Raw genomic sequence first — 22,823 nt, 5'->3', positions numbered from 1 at the left:
AATAATGTTATTGTTTTTTTAATTATTTTATCAGTGCTGGAGATAGTCCAGGCCCTTCCTCACATATACAAAGCAAATATTTTACCACTGAGTCATATTTCTAGTCTAGGTTTTAAATATTTTTGCAGCAATTTTGAAATGAGATTTACATACCAAAATATTCACCTTTACTAAGTATACAATTTGATGGTTTTCCTCTTTTCACAGTGGTACAAAACCACTGTGTAAGCTCAGAACTCCTCCCTCTTCTAAGAGCTTCCACACCCAGAGCTGGAGAAACACTTAGCAGTGAGAGCACTTGTTGATCTTACAAGAAGAGCCAGGTTCAGTCCCCAACACTGCATGATGGTTCACAACCATTCAGAACTCTAGTTCCAGAGGATCTAATGCTCTGGGACTACAGTTACTCTGGATAATATAGATAAATATCAACTGAGTATCCATGTGTCACGAAGAGCTTTGAGGTATGTAAGAACAAATACAGCTATTTGTTTCCCAAGGAGGTCACATAGTCTTAACAAGTGTCTCTGGGTACTCGGGGAAAACGCTAACTCTCCATATGAGGCTTCTTCCAACTTCACATACTAACTTGATCCCGAATCTGCACTGTTAGAAGCACTGTTAAAGGCCACGAGCTTCCTGGGTGGCAGAAGTGACTAATTCTAGCCAATTGCCTCATGTCCTTCTAATACTCTAACTGTAAGGCTGACTCCTTGCCTCCTATTGAAAAAACCACACCTTAGGCAGAATGTAGCACCCCTGCCCACGTTGCTTGGGGCTATGATCAGTGATGCCCTTTCAACCAGACTCTGGTGTCCAGGTCACCCACAGCATACACCTGTACTGCACCAGGCTGTCCACCTTTATTGCATTAGTTTTTTCTAATCATATACTGCACAGTTATCTAAAGTCCATGTTTCGTGTGCTTGATCTGTCCAGTTCATCTGAGTCTGTTTTAATGGAGTATGTGTATATTTGGGGACTTTTGTCTGCATCTTTACACTAGAAAACAGATTTACACAGTGGTGAGCAGCCTTGTGGCCGCTGGGAATTGAACTCAAGACCTTCAGAAGAGCGCTGAACCACTGAGCCATTCTTCCAGGACCTAGTCTGAGTTTTATGTTCATAGTTTTGTAATACTTTCCCATCTCCCACATAGAAAAATTAACTGTATCTATAAATTTGGTTCCTCCTTTTGTCTCCTTTCTCATTTGGTTTTTCCCTTCTGATGGAAAGCAAGGGCTGTTTCTATTGTAACTCTTCTGAAAAGGAGGAAGGCAGAGTTAGCACTGTTATCCCTACAGTGGGCTCTTGGCCAAGCATTGAGTGGGACATGCCACAGTGTCCACAAGCCATCTCCACCCCACCCTTTTCTGGGAAACAAACTTGAGAGACTCAGGCTTATAAAACAGTGTATTAATTTACCACAGCCATTTGACCAAAAATGCTTAGATAGTGTAGGGCTCTGTCTAAATCCTAAGGGGGAAAAAGGAAATAAATCTTGGGCTGAGTGCCAAGATTCCTTCATAGGTTCTATACAGACATAATTTTACAAATTAAAAACTCAAGCCAGGTGTGGTGGTGCATGCCTTTAATCCCAACATTCAAGAGGCAGGTGGACCTCTGTGTATGAGGCCAGCTTGGTCTACAAAGCAAATTCTAGGACAGCCAGGCCTATACAGAGAAACCCTGTTTCAAAAAACAAAACCAACCAACCAAACAAACAAACAAAAAAACCAAAGACAAAAAGCAAGCAAGCAAACAAACAATAAAAAAACCCTTTAGTGGTCTGAGACTATAGTTATTCTAGAATAATATGGATTGATTTGTATCATGAAGAACGTTGAGGCATATAAGAACAAATACAACTTTTTGTTCCTAAAGAGGTCACATACTCTTAGCAAGTGTCTTCAGATAACAGGACAAAATGCTGACAAATGTTATCACTGAATCGTATCTTTATTAACCATAGTAGAATTTTGTATAATATAGGTTACTGAAAGAAATCCAACATTTAAAAGGCACAAAGGCAATACTATTAACTTTATAGCAAACCACTTCTCAATAAACTAATAAAAATGTAATAAACTCAAGTTATATAATAAATACACAATGAACTATAAGTCAAATGTAAATATATCTAATTTCCTAGTTGTTAATAATCAACTTCTCCTGAGATTAAATAAACAGCAATAAACTCAGTCCTGAGAAAGAAAAGTAACATGTGAAGACTGTAAAGCTATTCCCCGTTAAGATGAGAGTAAGGGTAAGACGTTGATCTGAGCATGTGCAAAAGCCAGGAAATGGGCAGCATAGATATCCACAGGAAGAGAGCTAAAGATGGAAGGGCTCAGAGGAACAAAGATGGATCCACTACAAATTCTCAATGAGAGAACTTTCTGTGTTAGAGTTTTGGAAGAGGTGAGCTTATCAAAAGAACAATTTACAAGATTAGAAATACGTAAGGTCAAGCATGGTGGATCCTGCCCTCAATTATAGCACTCAGGAGTCAGAAGCAGGAGGTTATCTGTGAGTTCAAGGCCAGACTGGTCTAGGTAAAGAGTTCCAGGCCAGCCAGGACTACAGAGTTACACTCTACAGTCTGTCTCAAAAACAAATTGGAACAAAAGCCAGGACAATACAGTTACACTCTACAGTCTGTCTCAAAAACAAATTGGAACAAAAGCCAGGACTATACAGTTACACTCTACGGTCTGTCTCAAAAACAAATCAGAACAAAATACGAAAGCAGCAATATTTCAATTTTAGAAAAGTGGGGTTGGGGCTGGGGATTTAGCTCAGTGGTACAGCGCTTACCTAGGAAGCGCAAGGCCCTGGGTTCGGTCCCCAGCTCCGAAAAAAAGAACCAAAAAAAAAAAAAAAAAAAAAAAGAAAAGTGGGGTTTTTTAGCTTTATGAAGAACAACAAAAGCCAAGCCCAACAGATTTTCCAAACATATAAAGACTATCCGACTACGTACCTTTAAGGATGTCAGTTCATCTGCCCACATTTCTATTACAGGAACAAGATGTTCGAATCCACACTCTTGAACAGCATCTTTACTACGGTTTTGGGCTCTTTCTTTGCTCTGTTTGTAAATGACTCCTGGGGCTCGTGGGCTATGAACGATTGAATCGATGCTGCACAGCACCTGTAAGCACGGGCAGTATTTGTAGCTAAGATTTTGTCTACATTGCACAAACTGAGGCACGAGAAAGGTGTGTGTCCAGAGTCCACAAACCATGCCCAGACATCTGTGACTACTGTGGAAATGCAGTCTCAGCATGAACACATAAATTCTAAGAAAAACTAAATAAATTTTAAATTAATTAATTATTTGGGTTTGAAAGCTGTCATTAACACACACACATTCTATAGAGAAGTCCTGGCCAGCTGGCCCAATAATTCCTAAAAAAATGCTGCAAGTCCTTCCTGAGGCAGGGCTCTCCCAGAAGGCCTGCCCAGGGTCTCTAGGGCTAGCAGGAGATGCTGGTGGCCATCTGTCCAGGGAAAGCTACAGAGAACAGGGGCTCTGAGAGCCTGACTGCTCAGGCTTGTTCACAAGCATTTGTTTTATGGTCACTGATAAGTTATTTCAACATTCCAATTCTATTATACACTCATGTATAAATAAATTAATTAAAAATATTCTTCTCCAAGTTATGAACCAAAGTGGAAAGACAATCGTCTTTTCCCTGACACCAAACATGAGGAAGGCAGTGGGTGAACCGAGAGGCTTAGGGAGTCGATGCTGCCTGAGCTTCAGAAGATCACAGGGCAGCTTTCGGACACGGCACATTATGCACGCACACTTTTAGGTTGTTTACAAAAATGACTGCAGCTATTTCTTCTCCTTGCTTTGTATTTGTGCCATGATTTGCAGGTTCTCCCATCAAAATATGGATTTTTTTTTTTTACCCTCTGAATATCAGTTGGTCTTGCTTTGATCCACAGAATTTACTAAGAAACAAAACAAAATAAAATAAAACAAACAATTCGTAAGAGGACCACTATTTTTGTTTTGTTTTGTTTCCTCTTTGTACTCTAATGCCAGCACATGGCCAAGTGCAGGCAGAATAACACAGTCCCATCCATTCTCAACACAGTTGCAGAGATATATAATCCATCCTACAGGAAAGGCACAGCAGCAGGCATGGAAGGCATGGTGGCAAGAGCTGGAGACCAGCAGGGGCACAGCATCCACACTTGGAAGTAGAGAGTAAACAAGAAATGGGACCAAGCTATCCAACAGGGCCTGATCCCAGTGACTCACTTCCTCCAGCACGGCTCCACATCCTAAAGGTTCTATCACCTTTCTAAATGGATAGAAATCAAATGGTCAAACACATGAACCTATAGAGGGTTTCATTAACACATTAAAGTCACAACACAATGCCATGATATAAGGGATTTTGCAGACTTAGGCATCGATAAATACCACAGAATCAGCCACTCACAGATGCCAACAGTTGTCTGTACGAACATTCCTTATAAAGTGATAATGTATCACACTGCAATTCAAACCAAGGAGCACCACAAACACCAGCCTTTTCATCAGCCACTCAATACCTGAAAGTATCTCTGGTCAACCAGAGCCTGCTGGTGGATGTCTTTGCTGGGCTCATCCTTTTTCTCCATGTCATCAGATTTTTTTTGACCAATAAGATCTTGTAATCTAAAGGAGGGAAAAAATCGAGGTAATAAAAATGCTTTCTTGGCATGTTAGTAGACTAACATGATTAAGCCAATGATCCAGCTGGTCTCTCCAAAACCTTACATCTTTTTACTTGTATGTGTGCATGCGCATGTGTGCAAACTTTAAATATGCATGAATGTAAAATATAAGCCATAATGTCACTGGAAAAGTTCCTTCCAATAGGTCACAAGTTATAAGCAATCTCTAAAACCACAAGGGCTCTCCTGGACCAGAGACATCCCTCCAGGCACAGGGTGGAGGAGGAGGAAGAGGAGGAGGAGGAGAGGTGTCTCTTCATGGATGCTCTATTTTGCTGCTGTTTTAAGATGGATTTGACCCTATTCAAGATCACATCAAATTCTCCCCTCCTGTGCCTCTTAAAAAACTGGAGTAAGATTGACCAGCAGTCTTAAAAAATTCTCCACCCCACCCCCTACCAGGCCATTTAAATTACAATACCATCACCCCACTCTAGACAGAAAATGGGCTAAGACACCATATGATCAATTGTTCTTTTACTTGAAGGATCACCCTGAATTGGTCCAATAATGTAAAATGGACCCCTATACTTCGGCTGTGATGTGTTCTCATCCAAAACAAAAACAAAAACAAAAGGAGTCAAGAGGGCAAGGAACTTTGCCCTGGTCTGAACTTCCTAAGAATTATCCAAATCCCCAAACTTAAGAACTGCCCAACATAACTGTTTCACCCCCCTTCAAGTTTTCTGGCTACTTGACCCCCAATCTGCAATCCTTTGACAGACCAGACCCTCCCCCCAAATGTGGAAATGCTGTCCCCAGGTAGCCAGCCACAGTACACTGCCCCCTTTCCTACCACAAAAGATATTTTCAATTAGGCAGTTCTCTAGAGGGGAATATGGGACAACCTGTATGCACGGAGCTCCTGTTCTCTATCTCAACTAAAAGAAAGCAGACACCTGGAGAGCTCTGTTGAAGTACAATATGTCCCAGCCTTTGAACAGTTAGAACTTTATGACCAGACACGTTACTGTCAGAGCAAACTCTGACATCTCCAGAGGGGTAAGCGGTAGATTAGGACGTCCACGCTGGTGATGATTTCTACACTTCCAGGGAGAGAGCAATATCCCCAAGAGTCAGTTCTGATCCAATTCTAAATTCAATCAGAGAGGTGAACAGAACTCCTTTACTGCAGCCTAGAATGTCTCAGAGAGTCAGCAATTAAGCCCTTAAACTATGCCCAACTGACTGTAGTATGCTGAAGGAAAGGAGACTCCCACAATGTTCTTCCGATGATTTCAAGAGGCTGTAAAATATATATTAATGTAGAACCAGGGTCATAGGCAGATATCACCTAACTTGATAAACGCCCAACTGAATTAGCCCTAGATATATAGAAAACTCCAAAAAATGGTAGTTGAACCAGGCAAATCATTGGATAGTGGCTTTTATAACAGGCTCCAGGAGAAGGAGTGATGAAAGGACAAATGCCATGGCGAACTGCGGCAACTGTGCAGGTGAGTCCTCAAGAAACACAATGAGGATCATTAGGTTTATGTTTCTTAAGCAGGCAGGAAGGCCATTTCAGGTGAGAATGTTCTCAGAGACAAATGCCTCCCCCAGGACCCTTCCCTATTTGTAAGGGTGATAACTGGAAGATTAGATGCCTTCCCAATCAATGAGAGGTCCAAGGATCAATCCAACTTGAGGAGTCCTGTGTTTTTATAGTGGAATAAAGTCAAATCAATTTCCTCATCAACAAAGTAACCCAATTCGTGCCCTCCCTTTCCCCCTTGTCTCTGACCCCTCCCCCCAAAAGGCTATCATCAGGGGCATATTGGGCCAGCCGCTTCAGCATTGTTTACCTAATCCCTTGCCTATTAATAGGGAGATCTCTATTTCTATCAATTATTTTTCATAGTCCCCCCAAACTCCTGCCACTCTTTAAAAAGAGATATCCTGGTCAAACTCAAAGTTAAACTTCTTCCCTAAAGAGAACATTGCTGCTAATACGATCGAAATTGCTCATAGCATAGGCAAATGGGGAACTAATAGGGAAGGCTAAGATCATCCCTGTGTCATTCATTTCTAAGATCCTTTCCATTTTCTGCATCAGAGAAAATATCCTTTAAAACAAGGAAGTTAGGGAAGGGCTCATCAATAAAATATTAAGGAAACAGGGATCATTAATTCAATGATAAAATCCATTCAATATCCCTATCTTGAGAGTAAGGAAGGGAAGCCAGCAAGTGGAAATTAGTTCAAGATCTTAGACTCATCAATGAAGCAGGCTCTTTACTCCATGATTCTAGTCCCTAGTCTCTCAGATTCAGACTCTTCCCTGCAGCATTACAACTGTGTAAGTAATGATGCTTCGCTTTGCATTCCCATATACACCAGCAGTCAACCTCCCTATGCCTTTGAGGACTTACTTATTCAAAAGGCTGGACAGGTCACATGGACTATGCTCCTGCGAAGGCTTCAAGACAGTCTATACTTCTTTGGGCCAGCTCTCCTCCCAAGATTTAATGGAATGGGCCCATCCTGGACCATTACAATATTGTATTCTAATACATAGATGGCTTCTTTACAGGTTCTCCAAGGAGATTTTTCTATTGGACCTCAGAACCAATCCCCTTTCAGCAAGAAGGTTAAGGAGATAAAGGGTGACATGGGATAAGGCACTAGTAAATCAGACCAGAGTTGCTTATCCTGATCAAAGTCTAACAGGAAGAATTCAAGTCCTAAGGCTAGAACAAATCCAACCAATGCTGTCCTTCCCATTTCCCAAGACTCTAAAATAATTGAAGGCCTTCCTGGGAGTCGGGGGATATTATATAATTTGGATCTCAGGGTACGGTGAATTTGGCCATGTCTTTCTTTTAAAGAGTTTCAAGAAAACTCAAACCTAAGCCTGTGCTTAGACTGAATGGCCCTCTGAATCACAGGCAGCTTTTCAACAGAAAGAAAGCCTTAACCAAAAAGCACCAGCTCTGGACTGCTCACCCAACCCAACTTTTACCTCTGTGTAATAAGGAGGGAAGAGGGGAGGAGAGGAAAGGAGAGGAGAGAAGAGGATGAATTAGGGTGGCTGCCAGAGTGACTGGTGAGACATGCTGATGCTGGGACAAAGGATCTTGCTGTATTGGGCATATGGTCCTGACCCATCTTTGCTTTATCCTTTGGTCTGGTCAAGGCCAGAAGTACTTGTGACTTCTAACACTCAGTTGTTAGGATTTTCTTGGTCTGAGAGTAGAAAGTATTCCAAATTAGTGAGTTACACTGCTATAGGTCAAGCCTACTTATTTGTTTTACTAGAAATAGTACCAATGCTGGATGTGTTTCTGTGCACCCTCAGACTTGGAAGAAGACTATCTTTAAGACTGTAGTGCAAAGCATTAAGGTGGGAATTCCTATATCTCAGATTGGATGAGCTGCTGTGCCTCAGGTTTTTAGACCTTGTGGGACAGAGAACACAGAGAAAAATCAATCAAATGGAAAAACTGCTATAATGATACTCCTCTTTGCTTTAATGCAACGGATTATCCCAACTCAGTCATGGACTGATCTGGAAATCAACCCAATATTAGACCAAAGGAAATAACAGTGAGCATTTGGAAGGCTCGTTCTGGACATATTCAGAAACATATTTGGAAATTGGAAGCTGCCTTGTATGATGTTATGTTTGTGGTGGATAAAAATGGAACAGGTTCTGGGGGTTAAGGTAAATGTAACATCCTGCATTACCCCACCTAATCTTTTACTAATTGGGAATGTCACCTTTGTTATTGGCTCCAATAATGAGTTCAGTGTTTTAATTGTCTTTTGTCCAATTGTGTTTCTGGACTGTATGATGGTCAATTTGTAATGGTAGCATATCAACCAGCTTTTATTATGATTCCTGTAAATTTATTTGAATAATGGTATTCTGAAAAAGGCTTACAGATTCTAGAAGAATTAGTTCACACTCTGGCAAGGAGCAAAAGTATGGCTGGGCTGATAATTGCTGGTGGCAATCCTCCTTGTAACACAGCAGGTGCTACCACTTCTGCATTAGCTTTAGCACAAGAAGTACAAGCAGCTAGTTTTGTTAATCATCTTCCAGAAAATGTGACCAATTCCCTGAGCATACAAGAGGTCTTGGATAGAAGGCTAGAACAAAGCATTGTTGCATTATATGACACAGTGCAGATCATGGAAGGTGAGGTCTGAGGAATGAAAGTCAGAAGCCATTTGGAATGCCATGCTTGATATATCTGAATTTGTATAACTCTAAAAAATGTATAATGAGAGTCAGCACAGTTGGACCAGAGTAAAAAGGCATCTTCAAGGTATATGGCATAATTCTAATATTTCTTTAGTTTTATTAGCCCTGCATACAAAGGTTTTAAGTTTAAGAAATGCAAAGTCTCCATCTTTTGATGCTGCTGGTATTGCAGAAGATATTCTGAAAAAGTTACAGGCCGTTTTTCCTTCATGGTCCTTGTTTACATCTCTTACTGGGCACAGCAGGACTTGGCTTTGTGATCCTTTTTATGGCATGTCTATTACCTGCTCTTTTGAGAGGACTCATCAGAGTTTTCACAGATATCAAAGCAGAGTTGCATAAATTCAAGCTCCAATGTCTTCCCTAGCAGAAGCTGGTAGTCAATGACAGGTAAGTTCATCCTGAAAACCTTTTTAATCTAACACAGGCCACAAATACAAGATTATTCACGTGCCAATGACGGGTAAGAGCTGTGTTTTCAGTTGGCAACCCAAGACAGGAACAACTTTCTTCTCTGTGACTGATAAGGTGCCTGACCATTATAGATTAAAAAAAAAGATGGGTAAGAATATCTCAGAGGTGGTGTAACCTAAGACAGGACATGGATGCTAAGATTCACATACTGGTGATGGGAAAGGGCCACACTTCTTGAAGAGACACCTAGGACTGGCATAGTCTTTCTGCACCAATAGCTTTGTCAGCTTTGGTATAGATAAAAAGGGGAACATGGGGGGTGCACAGACAGAGTTAACTTTGGCTGACTTCTTGCTTGTGATTAATCATGAATGAGTCTGCTGACATCTGTCTTTCTTTTTAGTTAAGATGTGCATTATATCCTGCCAAGTTCCTCTGTTTATGCACACGTCCTTGAGAGACTGTCCAAGCCTAAAGGAAATGGGCTTAGTCAAACATAGATATTGGAATTGCTCATGCTTTCTATTGCCTGCCTTTAAAAGACCCTGAGAAAATACACTTGCTCCTGGTATGGTATTAACCAGCAGCCCTCCCATATCTATCTCTTGCATATTCTTTCTGCCTTTCCTATAATCATTTTTAGTCCCTCAGTTACAGTTTTCATGTTGACTGACAGCTGGCTCTTGGAAATAAACTTTTAATGAGGCATTTTACAAAGCTCATCCAGGAAACCAGATCTCCTTAGACTAAACTACCTCCACACCTCTAATCAAGCTTTAAAACATCCCTAACTGTTAGGGCCTAATTCTCTTTGAGATACTGTATAGCAGGTCATATCTTACCAATGTTACAGTGTTGGATCCAGGAATGGTCGAGTAATTTCCCTTGTTTTCCAACTAGCAAAATTGTAGCAACTACTGTCAGGAACCTCAAATTGGGCCTTCTCAAGAACAACAGCAGAGACTCCACTTCTACTCTAGGGACTTAAGTAAAACTCCTCATTAAAATGGATCTCTCACTTACCCACTGTGGGAGGGACCATATCCTATTATCCTATCCTTACGTACAGCAGTATAAACAGCAAAACTAGATGCATGGATCCATCACACTGGTCTCAAGCCTTAAACTACTTTTCCTGATTCTCCTAAGTTATCAGTGGATCCTGAGACCAAGGCCAACTCACATCAGTTACTCTTGTAAACCACTGGGGACCTTAAGCTGCTCTTCAAACAAAAGAAGAGCATATGTGTCCAAAGCAGCAGCATGTATAGGCACTACTGTTGCCGTAGCTTTTAGTTTATATCTGTGCCTACCTTACTTTGTGATGTAACTTTTCCCATAATTCAGGATAATGTCTGAAGTCACTCTGCTTTACTTCCAGATGATTCTTGTAACTACTCCAATACCCACCTTCCCATATTCTAATGTCCCACCCAGGAGCCTAATTTCTTTGACCCAATTTCACAGACCTGGCAAAATATAGGGCTTTCATCTTCCTCCAAAAATGCCAAGTTTCTTCATTATCAAATTTGAATCAAGTACAGGACTGTTCCAACTACTCTAGATCTTTATAAAGGGGACCATTTTTCAGGGATATCTAGAACTTCAATTAATAAAGTAATACCCTTTAGGAATCCCTTTAACACAACCAAAATAAAATATCTGGTCTTTTCTCTTTAGCTATGGGAGAAACAAGAGACAATACTTATTAGACAGCAATCTCACTACTGTGTGGCCATTAACAACATCCCACCAGAGGCCTCTAAAGACTGGGCAGGTATGCAAAGGCCACTGTTATACCACTCATTGCCCCCTACCCCAAATTCCCTACCCTGTAGCTGCTGATGGATTATTGAATCCCCAGTAACTAAAAAGTCTCAATTCACTGGAATGATATGGTGGACCCACATCGCAGTGAGTACTAATATCTTAGGTCTGGAAAACTCTGGGAACCTCTATGGCACACTTAGACTTCATCCTACATGGGAGTTACTTTTACTGGATTAACCTGCACTGGGGCACTTTGAGATCTGGGGTCCATATCCATTACCCAAACTGTACTCAAGCACCTCAGTGGAGCCAAGACTCAGGAGTCAGGGTAGATTTCTCAGAACTGGCTGACAGTCCTGAAGAAAGGAGATCTTTTTGGTAATCTAGGCACTAGATTAATGGGACAAGATGAATGAGCCATAACAGACATTGTATAGGAAAGACCCCTCCCGAACAGGACAGAGCAGAGTTACTCTCTCAGGAGGAAAGTGGGTCTGGGAGATACTCCCAGAAGAAAACTCTAACCCAACAGATTGGCTAACTTATACTAGGCAGACATTACAAAATTACTTTCTAACCCAAAACTGGGAAGGGCCTGCACCATAGCAGTCTCCTAAGAGGCTCTGCCAGAGCATAACAAATACAGAGGCGAATGCTCGCATCCAACGACTGGACTGAGAATGGGGTTCCCATCGGAAGAGTCAGAGAAAGGATTGAAGGAGCTGAAGGGGCTTGCAACCCCATAGGAACAATAATTTCAACTGACCAGAGCCCCCAGGGACTAAACCACCATCCAAAGAGTACACAGACCCATGGCTCCAGCTGCATATGTAGTAGAGCATGGCCTTGTTGGGCATCAATGGGAGAAGAAGCCCTTGGATCCCCAGTGTAGGGGAATGTCAGGGCGGGAGGTGGGAAGGGGTGGGTAGTTGGGTGGGGGAACATCCTCATAGAAGAAGGGGGAGGGGTAATGGGATAGGGGACTTATGGCGGGGAAACTGGGAATAGGGATAACATTTGAAATTTTAATAAAAAAATATCCAAATAAGGAAAAAACATTAGCTCTGCTAAACTTGGATCCTTTACTGCCTTTTAATTATTTAATTGGTAGAAAAAGAATTTGACAGGCACACACCACATAAGGCTTGTGGTGCCTCTGCCCACCACACCATCCTGCTATCAGGCACACCACCATTAATACTGTATTCATGTTGTATTGAAAGTGCCTTTTCCATTCCTTCATGATCGTTCCCCCTTATGCTATCTTAATGAGGTCTATTTAGCTTTTGCAGCCCCAGTGTTTAAAATGCCACATAGATACTAGGGAGGCCTACTGTGCAGCCAAAACACAGCAACAGTAAGAAGGGATATTCACTGACTAGAGTAACCTTTGCCATCCTTTCCCAGAATTCTCAGTTAAGTTTCTCCCTAAATTTCAGTAGATACACAATGAACCCCTCCTTGTTTTGTTTGCCTTTTAGTTGTGATAATAGTGTTTCCACAGGGAGGAGAAAAAGCAACTATCAGTGAAAACTGAAATATCTATACCAATAACACAAATGAATCGATCTACTACTATCTTACAACCCAATTTTTAAAATTGAAGGGACAGAAGAATTTATGTGAAATAAAAGAAGAGGGGAACTGTTGTTAAAGAGTTAAGTAAGCATGGAGGTTGGGGGGTTAAAGAGAGAACAAGTTAACCAAAACTAAAGATAGAGAAAAAAGCCTCATGGAAGTCCACTAGCTGAGAGGCTAGTTTGAAATTACAACTTAAAAAGATGATAGCTCTGTAATAGAAATAACCTGCTTGGGTGACCATGGAATACATGGGTGTAAGACATGGATACTTTCTAGGAATTAATGGTCAGGGGGGCTCCAGAGGTCTCCAGAACAACACAGACTGTTCTTACTGCCTCTGGCTACCCACCGGACAATACGACAAGACTCTAAAGACACTATTGCTGAAAACACCATACAATTTGGCCACAGGACACACAGAAATAAGTCCCAAACTACCCAGGAAACTCCTAATGCTGGCTAGTTTTCAGAGAGCCGGAGTGTGCTATGCAGGCTCCTACCCAGCTGGGCCTTAATGCCTCAGCACTGACTGACCAGGCAAGAGACGCCTCTGGTCCAAAAGTGTCTTGGGACAACAGCCTTCTGGCTGGATTTGAGGCCTGTGACACACGGGGAACTTTATGACTTGTCAGAAGTTCATGACTCAGGAATTCAGAGGTCTTATGGTAGGACCTGCCATTGCTATTTTGATAAATGATTTTGTTGTCAAAATGCTGCCTAAGTATCCATGTTTATACCTAACCACCTGGGGTGCTCACCTTTGATCAAAGCATTCCGTCTGACAGTGGGCAGCAAGAAATGCAGAGACGCAGAACTGGTCACAGAGCTGAGAATACAAGACGGAGTGCTCAGCCCTGTCACCCTCCGCCACCCCGAAAGCTCCAGGAACAAGGCAGAAGAACAGAAAACCCAGAGGATGGGGAGAGGCTATGGAAGTCTGCACTCTGAACATGACATGACAATCACAGTCACGGACTCAGAACACCTGTGCTTATAGTTAAGTCAGACGAGACTCTAACACAGACAGGCGAGAGGACTTCCAGGGCCCACCCCTTAATGCTATTAAGTATCTGGGAGGATCATTCCTTCTGAGGATGTGGACACCAACAAGACCCCCATGCTTGGTAGAGTATCAAACCCATGCACATACCAGTTACACCAAATGGATTTGGCAGGCTATTTTTTTAAATAACAAAGTTGTTTAGAGGACATGTTAGGGGAGAGGGAAGTTGTAGAGGGGAAATTATATATATGACCATATTATATGAATGCATGAAATCCTCAAGAACATATAAAATAAAAAATAAAGTCAAATCCAAATTGTTTTTAGACTTAGAATCAGAAATATCCCCTTTCCACGGTTTACTTTTTTTTTTTTTGAGACAGAGCTTTGCTATCTATAGCCCAGCCTACCCTCATGCTTGTGATCCTCCTGTCCATACTTCACGGTGCTGGGATTTATAGGTTGATGTTAGCATGGTTAGTTCAAAATTACTTCTAATGTCACATCCCCACTCAGCCTGGCAATTCCAAGCCAAGGATATTAACATAACAGATGACAAATAAAAGAGCAAATGATAAACATAGGACCCAACTATAAGCAAAAACAAAACGCAATTACTTTATGTTTTTCTTAAGGGTTTTCTCCAGCTTCTTCACTTGTTGTTTATAAAGTCTCAGTTCATGTTCTGTGGGCCTGTAGAGAAGAAATCATGGTGAGGACATAAGTTTATTGAAGAGATAAAAACACATACCAAACAATAAAGAAAAGATTATCTTATTATCAATAAACATTATGTTATTTTAACTAAATTTTATGTGTATGGGTGTTCTGCCTGCATATATATCCTGAATCACTTGTGTACTTGATGCCTGTGAATGCCAGAAGGCAGCACTGAATCCTCTGGAACTGGAGTCCAGATGGTTGTGAGCCATCATGTGAGGTCTGGGAATCAAACTCTGGTCGTCTGGAAAACAGACAAAGTTCTTATCTGCTGAGCCATCTTTCTAGCCCCTTATTAAATCTTTAACTCTGAGGTGTTCACTAGGCATTTTTATTTCATTCTGTATTCATTATTTAAAGCTGTTATTCACTCTTGGGATACTATGTAACTTGTTTCTGGTATATCCATCACCCAGTTTGTTAATATTTTGATATTAACATATCTAAATCTTTTTTACACTAAAACATGTTTTCCTCTGGGCTGCTTGCTTTTGTCAACTTGACACAAACTATCTGGAAAGATGAAATCTTTTTTTGGTTTTTTTGAGACAAGGTTTCTCTGTGCAGTCCTGATGTCCTAGAATTCACTCTGTAGACCAGGCCAGACTTGAATTCAGAGATCCACCAGCCTCTGCCTCTCCAGTGTTGCAATTAAAGGTGTACACACAAAAAACAAAAACAAAAAGAAAACAAAACAAAACAAAACAAAAAAGCAAAAAAAACACCTCAATAAAATCGGCCTGCAGGCAAGACTTTGCAGCACTGTCTTGATTAATGATCATGTGGAGGGCCCCGCCCACACCTGAGCCCATGGTCCTAGCTGGAACAAGAAAACAGTCCGAGGGAGCCCTGAGGAACAAACCAGGAAGCATATACTTCCATGGCCTGTGCTTCAGTCCCCGCCCCAAGGCTCTTGCCCCAACTTTCTTGAATCATGGACTCTAAGCTGTAAGATGAAATAAAGCCTTCCTTCCCCGAGTTGCTTCTGGTCACGTCATGATGTCATCACAGCCAGAAGGGCCCTAGCTAGGACACCTCATTAATGTCAGTCCTGTCTCTCGCACAACAGGTGACTGCTATCCTAAACCTACAGTCCATGATCCCAAACATGCTTTTAAGTTCTTACTCCCCCTTCACATGGTCCACAGCAAGTTTTCAGACTTCATGCTATGAGACCACTGCATAACCTTTTTTCACTAAATTATAAGTGAAGAAATACAGGAGATTTGCTTTGGTCATTGATTTATCCCAAAACCTGGGATGATGCCTGACTTACAATAAAAATTATTGAGTAAAACTAAAGTTTTATTAATGTTCATTCTAGGTAACACACTGCCAACAATTAGTATTTTCTTTTTATAATTATGCTGCCTATTTTCTGTAACAGAAACAACTGACTTTTTGCTCCTATAACACTGGGATGTAAAAAAACAAAAACAAAAACAAAAAAACAAACAAACAAACAAGCAAAAAACCCCTGGGGCTAGACAGATGGCTCAGCAGCTAAGAACACTGACTGCTCTTCCAGAGGACCTGAGTTCAATTCCCAGCAACCACATGGTGGCTCACAGTCATCTGTAATGGGATCCAACACCCTCTTTTGGTGTGTCTGAAGAGAGGGACAGTGTACTCACATACATAAAATAAATAAATAAATTTGTAAAAAAAGAAAAACAGCTAAAAGTAATTTTAGAATGAGAAATCCACTGAAATTGAATGTGATATAGAAAGTTATTATAGAGTATACATTTTAAATTCATTAAGTTAGTAAAATTCAAATATTTTCACCACAAAAATAGTGAGCATTTGAAATAATTGGTGTCACTGAGTTTGAGGTAAAGTACTCCACACTACATTCCTGGATCACATAACTTTGTATCCCATGACGACTACAACTAAAATTTGTCAATTTATAATTTTAAAAATTAAAACGTAATGTGAAGTTATAAAGACAAACAAGAAATACTGTGATTCATTTATACAATATCTAGGAAAGACAAAACACACCAGAGATTGTCTGAGGTAAAGATAAGGGTGTGAGGATAAAACTACATAAACACAAGGAAAAGTCCTGGGGATAATTCTCTCGGTGGTGACTATTCACAGAGGCCAATTATATCAATACTTTCAAATTGTGTATAATTTATTGTATATCAATCATACATGACTATAGCTACCTTTATGTGTGTACAGTATATGTATGTATGTGTTTGTGTGGATATGAGCATGTGCATGTTTGTGTACAAGTGCACATGCACATGTGTGTGAATGTGTGAAGACCAGAGATGGCATCAGGTATCATATTTCATCACTGCCTATCTTAGTTTTGAGATCTGTTCTCTCACTGGACCTAGTTTCCATCAACTGGCTAGGCTGACTGGCCAGCCAATGAGCTCCAGGAATCTGCCAGTCTTTACACCTTCACCCAATGCTGCAGTTACAGATACACACTGCTACAATTTGCCTTTTCACAAGAGTTCTGTATCTGAACTCAAGTTCTCACATGCTTGCACAGCAGTTTTCCAGCCCTCACTATAGCTAATTTAAAAGAAAAACTAAACAAAGACTGAACCTGGGCTTAGAGAGACAGCTACGTCTGGTAAAGTGCTTGGCATGCAAACATGAAGACCTGAGTTCAAACCCAAGAGTCCACTAAGACGCACGAGAGTGCACACTTACAATCCCAGCACTGGGAGGGTGGTGGCAAAGACAGGAGATCCCTAGGGCTCATTGGCAGGGCAGCCTAGACTAATTAGCAAACTCCCAGCAGCCAGCAGTTCTCACGGAGCGATCCTGTCTCATAAAACAAGGTAGACAACTCAGCAGTGCCCCTTGATGCTGACCTCTAGTTTCCACACACAGGAGCACAAATGTGCACACTCAACTGCACACACACTTACACCCACATATAAACACAAACAGAAAACGGAACCCTGAATCTCCTCAAAGTTCTTAGCCAATTTTATCCTCAACATGGATTCCGATTTTCGCATTTCCCTTGCTTGCCGAAGGATTCTTATTCCGTTCACCATTCACCATGAAATACTACTGGTCAACAGGAGCACAGGAGGGTCAGGTACTCACTCAGGTGCAGTTTTAGAGTAAGGGGGAAGGAATGATTGGTCTAACATTCTTATTGTTTTCCTCACCTGTTTTCCAGATCTTTTTGGAGGTTCAGCTTTTCACCCAACAGCACGTCGATCTTGGAATTGGATTTCTCAAGTTGCTTCTGTAACGACTGCAATGTATTTCACAGTAAAATAAGTAACTCTCCTAGGGATTATTTTGCTTTATGAAAAGGTATTTGTCAGTTGCTGGTCTCCATACCGTCAGAAGGCCTTTATAGGTTGGTGAGACGCCCAGGTTTAGATAGTCTTTTCCTTCTGACTGGCTGTCATCCTCCCCACACTGCCTGTGGGAAGACAAACACAGTGCATCTTGTGGAACTCTATCCTTAAAGAGAACTTGCAGCTAGCAAAACTGAAGCCAATTTAGTAAGGGCTGAGTAACTTAAACATGGGAATCCCAAATTCCTACTTGTTGTACAGAGAATAGTACCACATCGCAGCAACTACCTAGTCTTAGAGTAGTCTGTTTACTACTCTTCACTTAGAATGTGTGAGAACCAAAAACTTTGTCATGGGACACAAGGGGGGCATGAAAAATACTTGAATGAACAAGCAAAATACAAATGGAACATTCCCTGGTCTTTTTAAAAACACCCTGTAGAGTGTAAGTGGATACCAATACACAGTACACAGCACACCGCACTTACCCTGTGTCCCAAACCTCTGCGGTTACCGAACATGCCTAAATGTGTTCATTTTCCTGCTGGTATATTCACCTAACTGAAAAATCCTTCATCCCATCCGTCTTTGAGAACTGCCATCTGTGTGCAGAGCCTCCTGCTTCCTTACCGCTCACCACTCTCCCTTTGCCCCCATACACCATCCCTCTGCCTCACAATGACAGTATATACCACTATGCCTTAAGTTTACTTACATAGGCATTAATGTAATCTTCCCACGGGACTATCGCGGCAAGTCTCAAGCCAGCTGGTGATTCACTATGTAGCTTAGGCTGGCTTCAAACTTGTGGCTATCCTCAGTCCTTGGCTATCTCAGCCTACAGAGAGCTCAGATTACAGATGAACTTCCACGCCCAGCTACATGCCTGGATTTTCACTGACATTCTATCTTTAGTATTTAAATGTATATAACTATGTTCTGCTCTGCCCCACAGTCAATGTACTGTATGTGCATATACTTCATGAATGTACTTTTATCCAGTGGATATACCACGATGCTAATACAATATAAGAGGAAATACACTTCTGTTGTTTCATGTAGATACAGTACATTTTAACCTAAACAGTAAAATACTATCTTGCAGACTTTTATTAAAAAGAATTTCAACATGAAGCTATGAGGAAGATGTGGTGAGGAATCCAGAATTTGGGGGGAGGGGGAGAAACAGATGGTAAATATTTTTGAAATACACTGTATACAGATATCGAATTCTCATAGAATAAAAAATAATTATATTTGGAAAAGAACTTTATAATGATATAAAGACTTCCATACCATAAAGTCTCAAAAGCTACAGAAACAATTTATAATAATAAAAATAAATATAAAAAAAATAAAAAATTATATTTATACCTTTGTATATGATGTTTTCTAAGTTTACATTCATAGTAATCAATTAGACAAAGCAATCTAGAAGAAAATATGTTCAATTATTTTCAAAAGGTAGCATTTACTGTACTTTCTAGATAATTTCAAATTACAAAGATAAAAATACAGACTGGGAACAGAGAGATGTCTTAGCAGTTAGGAGAGGGTACAGGTTTGGTTTCTAACTACATAGTGGCTCACATCATCCATGACTCCCGTTCTAAGGGATCCAATGCTTCCCTCTGACTCACAGGTACAGGCTCACACGTGCTACATACACATAGATATAGGCAAAGCACTCATACATGGAAAATTAATTTTAATTTTTTCTTTAAGACTTATTTATGTGTATATGTACAACTTGTGTTAAAGTGCCCGTGGAGGCCAGAAGAAGGCGTTCCATCCCCTGAACCTAGAGTTATAGGAAATTGGGAGCCACCATATGGGTGCTGGGAATAGAACCCACGTTCTCTGCAAGAATAGCAAGTACTCCCAACCTCTGAGCCATCCCGCCAGGCCTAAAAAATAGTTCTCAGCGTACATAGGGTAGTGCAAAACCACCTGTAACTCTAGCCCTGGAGGTTTCCAATGACTCTGGAGACCTGCTCACAAGCACATAAACCTACATACATGAATATACATACACATTACTAAAAATCAAATCTTTGGCAAAGATTGCCTGGAAAACTTAAAATTTTTCAATAATTCTTGCCAGGAACAAGTATTACACTGAGATAGATAGATAGATAGATAGATAGATAGATAGATAGATAGATAGATATCCCTAAATGATATGTTCATACCTAGTTCTACCTAGTCTTTTTTTTTTTGGTTCTTTTTTTCGGAGCTGGGGACCGAACCCAGGGCCTTGTGCTTCCTAGGTAAGCGCTCTACCACTGAGCTAAATCCCCAGCCCCCCTACCTAGTCTTAGAGTGGAGATATATATATATATATGTGTGTGTGTGTGTGTGTGTGTGTATGTGTATTTATCTTCCATTAATATATTATAAGCATGTCTCACTTTATAAATACATATTCTTCCTGTCCTAACATTCCTACCTCTGGCAATCTCCTTCCGTAATAATTGCCTAAAGCTCAGTGGTTAAGGAAACTTGCTTCTCTTACTTGGTACCTGGTTTGATTCCCAGCGCACCATATGAGAACTCGTACATGTCTGGAATTCTAGTCTCAAGGGATCCGACACCTTCTTCTAATTTCTGCATACATACATGTGTATATATGTATGTATATGTAAATACACACACAAACACACATACACACATTCATACATACACTCAGGCATGTGCACAGTCACACATTCATGTGCATGCATGTGTGCCCATGTGCGCGTGCACACACACACATACACCAAACTGATAAACATTGTTTATTCTGGGTTTTCTCTTTTGAGACAGGTTCTCACTATATGGCTTTGGCTGGCCTAGAACTCAGAGCTCTATCTACCTGCTTCTCCCTCACAGGTGCTGGAATTAAAGGCATGTGCCACTATACCCATCCATAGTTAATATTTTAAAAGTAAGTGTCTAAACCCATCCCCCGAGGAGCTGGAGAGATGTTCAGTGGTTAAGAGCACTGGCTGCTCTTTCAGAGGACACAGGTTTGATTCCCAGCACCCACAGGATGGCCTACAACTGTCTATAACTCTAGTTCCAGGGGTGTCTGACACCCTCTTCTGGTCACTGCAGGCACATGGTGCATATAAACACATGCAGGCACAACACCTGTACATATAAATTTTAATAAGCTAATTCCTCAAAATACTCTTAAAATTATATTCACACACATGCACACTCATACAGTGCATGTATGCACACATGCACAATATAAATGCACAGACGCATGTACACACACACAAAGATGAACTAGAAGAAAAAGGAGGAAAGGAGATTTCTGTAGCAAAAGATCTAACCACCATCAAGAAAAAAATTAACTGAAAAAAAAAAATCAACCTAGTTCCATTATCATCCTATGCACTAAGCATTACTGTTTATCCAAGACTGAATGAGGAACTCTTCGGCAGAGATGGGTAAACAGTCTCTTTTGAGTGATAACACGATCTTCTTCCTCTTTGGCAAATCTGCGGATCTCCTTTTGCAAAGAAGCAATGGTCTCTTCTTGCTCCATTTGTTTTTTCTTATAATGCTGGCATTTCATCTGTAAGAACATTGTAAAAGCATAGTTATGATTATACATGGAGGACATGCTGTCTCGCTCTACCTGTGTCACCATCTCCACTGAGCTGTTTCATTCAGTAAGTAGCATCAAGGATGTTTAAAACTGATGCAAGGAATATTAATATGTCACGAAACATATAAAATAAAAAAGCTATGTTTACTGCATGCCCTCAAGGTTAAATAATCAGTAAGGGTTTTATGAATCTACATGAAGCCAATATAATTTGTTATTTTAATAGTTTTATGAGACCAGGCTGGTTTCCAGCTTGCATACTATGATATCAGCCTCTAATTGCTAGGGTTTTGTGTGTACTGCTATGCCTACCTTATATCTACATTTAGATACAAACGAGAATCAGGAAGCAACCTATGTATTAAAAATATTTTAAAAGAACCCCAAAAGAAAAACTTAAAAGTTTGAAATGATCTATGGGTCACAAATGATGTAGTCAGTTGAGACTTCCATCCAGGCAAACGGGAAAACTATAAATCCAGAATAGGCCCATAACCAGGAATAATCAGTTTGTGCCTTAGATATATTTAAAAAAAGATATCACTTCTAAAACAGAGCACTCAGGGTTAAGTACATGGTCACCTGTCCAAGGTATCAAATTTATTGAAAGCTAGCAACCCTCAAAGGTGCATAGTCTTAGTTGCTGGCAATATTCCCTCTTCCAGGGACCATGAAATGATGGTCACTGGAAATATACAGTAATCCATCCTTTGCTTTGGCTCTCATGAAACCAGGCATGACCTCAATAGCTAAGTGATGAGGATGCCAGTGTAGAAGTTAGCCAAAACCTAGAAGTAATCATTGTGGTTGATAATGTCCTTGGCATATATTCATTAAACAGTGATGAGAGTCACAGGAACAATTTCGTGTATCGTGTGTCCTGACAATGCTCACCGCTGTGTCTCTATATCTGTCTTTTTCTTCTTCCCCACTGGTCTTCATTCCCCCAGTCTGGCTTCAACTTTCAAGACATGCACGCATGCACGCACGCACACTGCAGTAAGCAGAGATGTGCAGTTGTCTCTGTGTTGCGTTAACCTAGTCTTTGGAGTACACCCAAGAGAGTATAATGGTCATATGGTAGTTTATTTTTAGTTTTTTGAGGAAACTCCACACTAATTTCTACAGTGGCTGAACTACTACTACTCTCTTTGGTAAGAGTTCTCTTTTTTCCAAATCCTCATTATCACTTGTTGTTGCTTGCTTTGGAATTCTTTTTTATTAATAAGATTTATTAATTTTATGTATGTAAGTACACTGTTGCTGTCTTCAGACACACCAGAAAAGGGCATCAGATCCCATTACAGATGGTTGTGAGCCACCATGTGACTCCTGGGAATTGAACTCAGGACCTCTGTAAAAGCAGTCAGTGTTCTTAACCACTGAGCCATCTCTCCAGCCCCAGAGTGTTCCTTCTAACCAAGAGTCTATGGGAGAGACATGCAGAAGAGTAATGGCAGCTTCTGGGACCATTTTCCTCCTCAGTCTTGAAACAAAGCAGACATATGA

At 40.7% G+C, this 22,823-nt stretch overlaps 1 protein-coding gene across 19 annotated transcripts in view; it reads right to left on the bottom strand.

The window, feature by feature from the left end:
- Cep70 (centrosomal protein 70) overlaps positions 1–22,823 on the bottom strand; it is a 53,059-nt gene that overhangs the window by 5,110 nt on the left and 25,126 nt on the right. For 11 of the 19 annotated variants that reach the window (XM_063265896.1, XM_063265891.1, XM_063265895.1 and 8 more), the window contains 7 exons: positions 21,112–21,281; positions 19,091–19,147; positions 17,757–17,841; positions 17,579–17,667; positions 14,328–14,402; positions 4,570–4,675; positions 2,981–3,151 (listed from right to left, as the gene is read on the bottom strand). In XM_063265896.1, the coding sequence (XP_063121966.1) occupies positions 2,981–3,151; positions 4,570–4,675; positions 14,328–14,402; positions 17,579–17,667; positions 17,757–17,841; positions 19,091–19,147; positions 21,112–21,281 (753 nt within the window). Of the gene's footprint in view, positions 1–2,980; positions 3,152–4,569; positions 4,676–14,327; positions 14,403–17,578; positions 17,668–17,756; positions 17,842–18,803; positions 19,919–20,027; positions 21,282–22,823 lie in introns of those variants that run through there. The other 8 variants (XM_063265900.1, NM_001017470.1, XM_063265899.1 and 5 more) reach the window with 2 other exon arrangements.

The sequence above is a fragment of the Rattus norvegicus genome, chromosome 8, assembly GCF_036323735.1.
Source record: "Rattus norvegicus strain BN/NHsdMcwi chromosome 8, GRCr8, whole genome shotgun sequence".
Classification (NCBI taxonomy): Eukaryota; Metazoa; Chordata; class Mammalia; order Rodentia; family Muridae; genus Rattus; species Rattus norvegicus.
The sequence above is the reverse complement of the archived record's forward strand: the minus strand, read 5'-3'. Positions and strand labels throughout refer to the sequence as shown.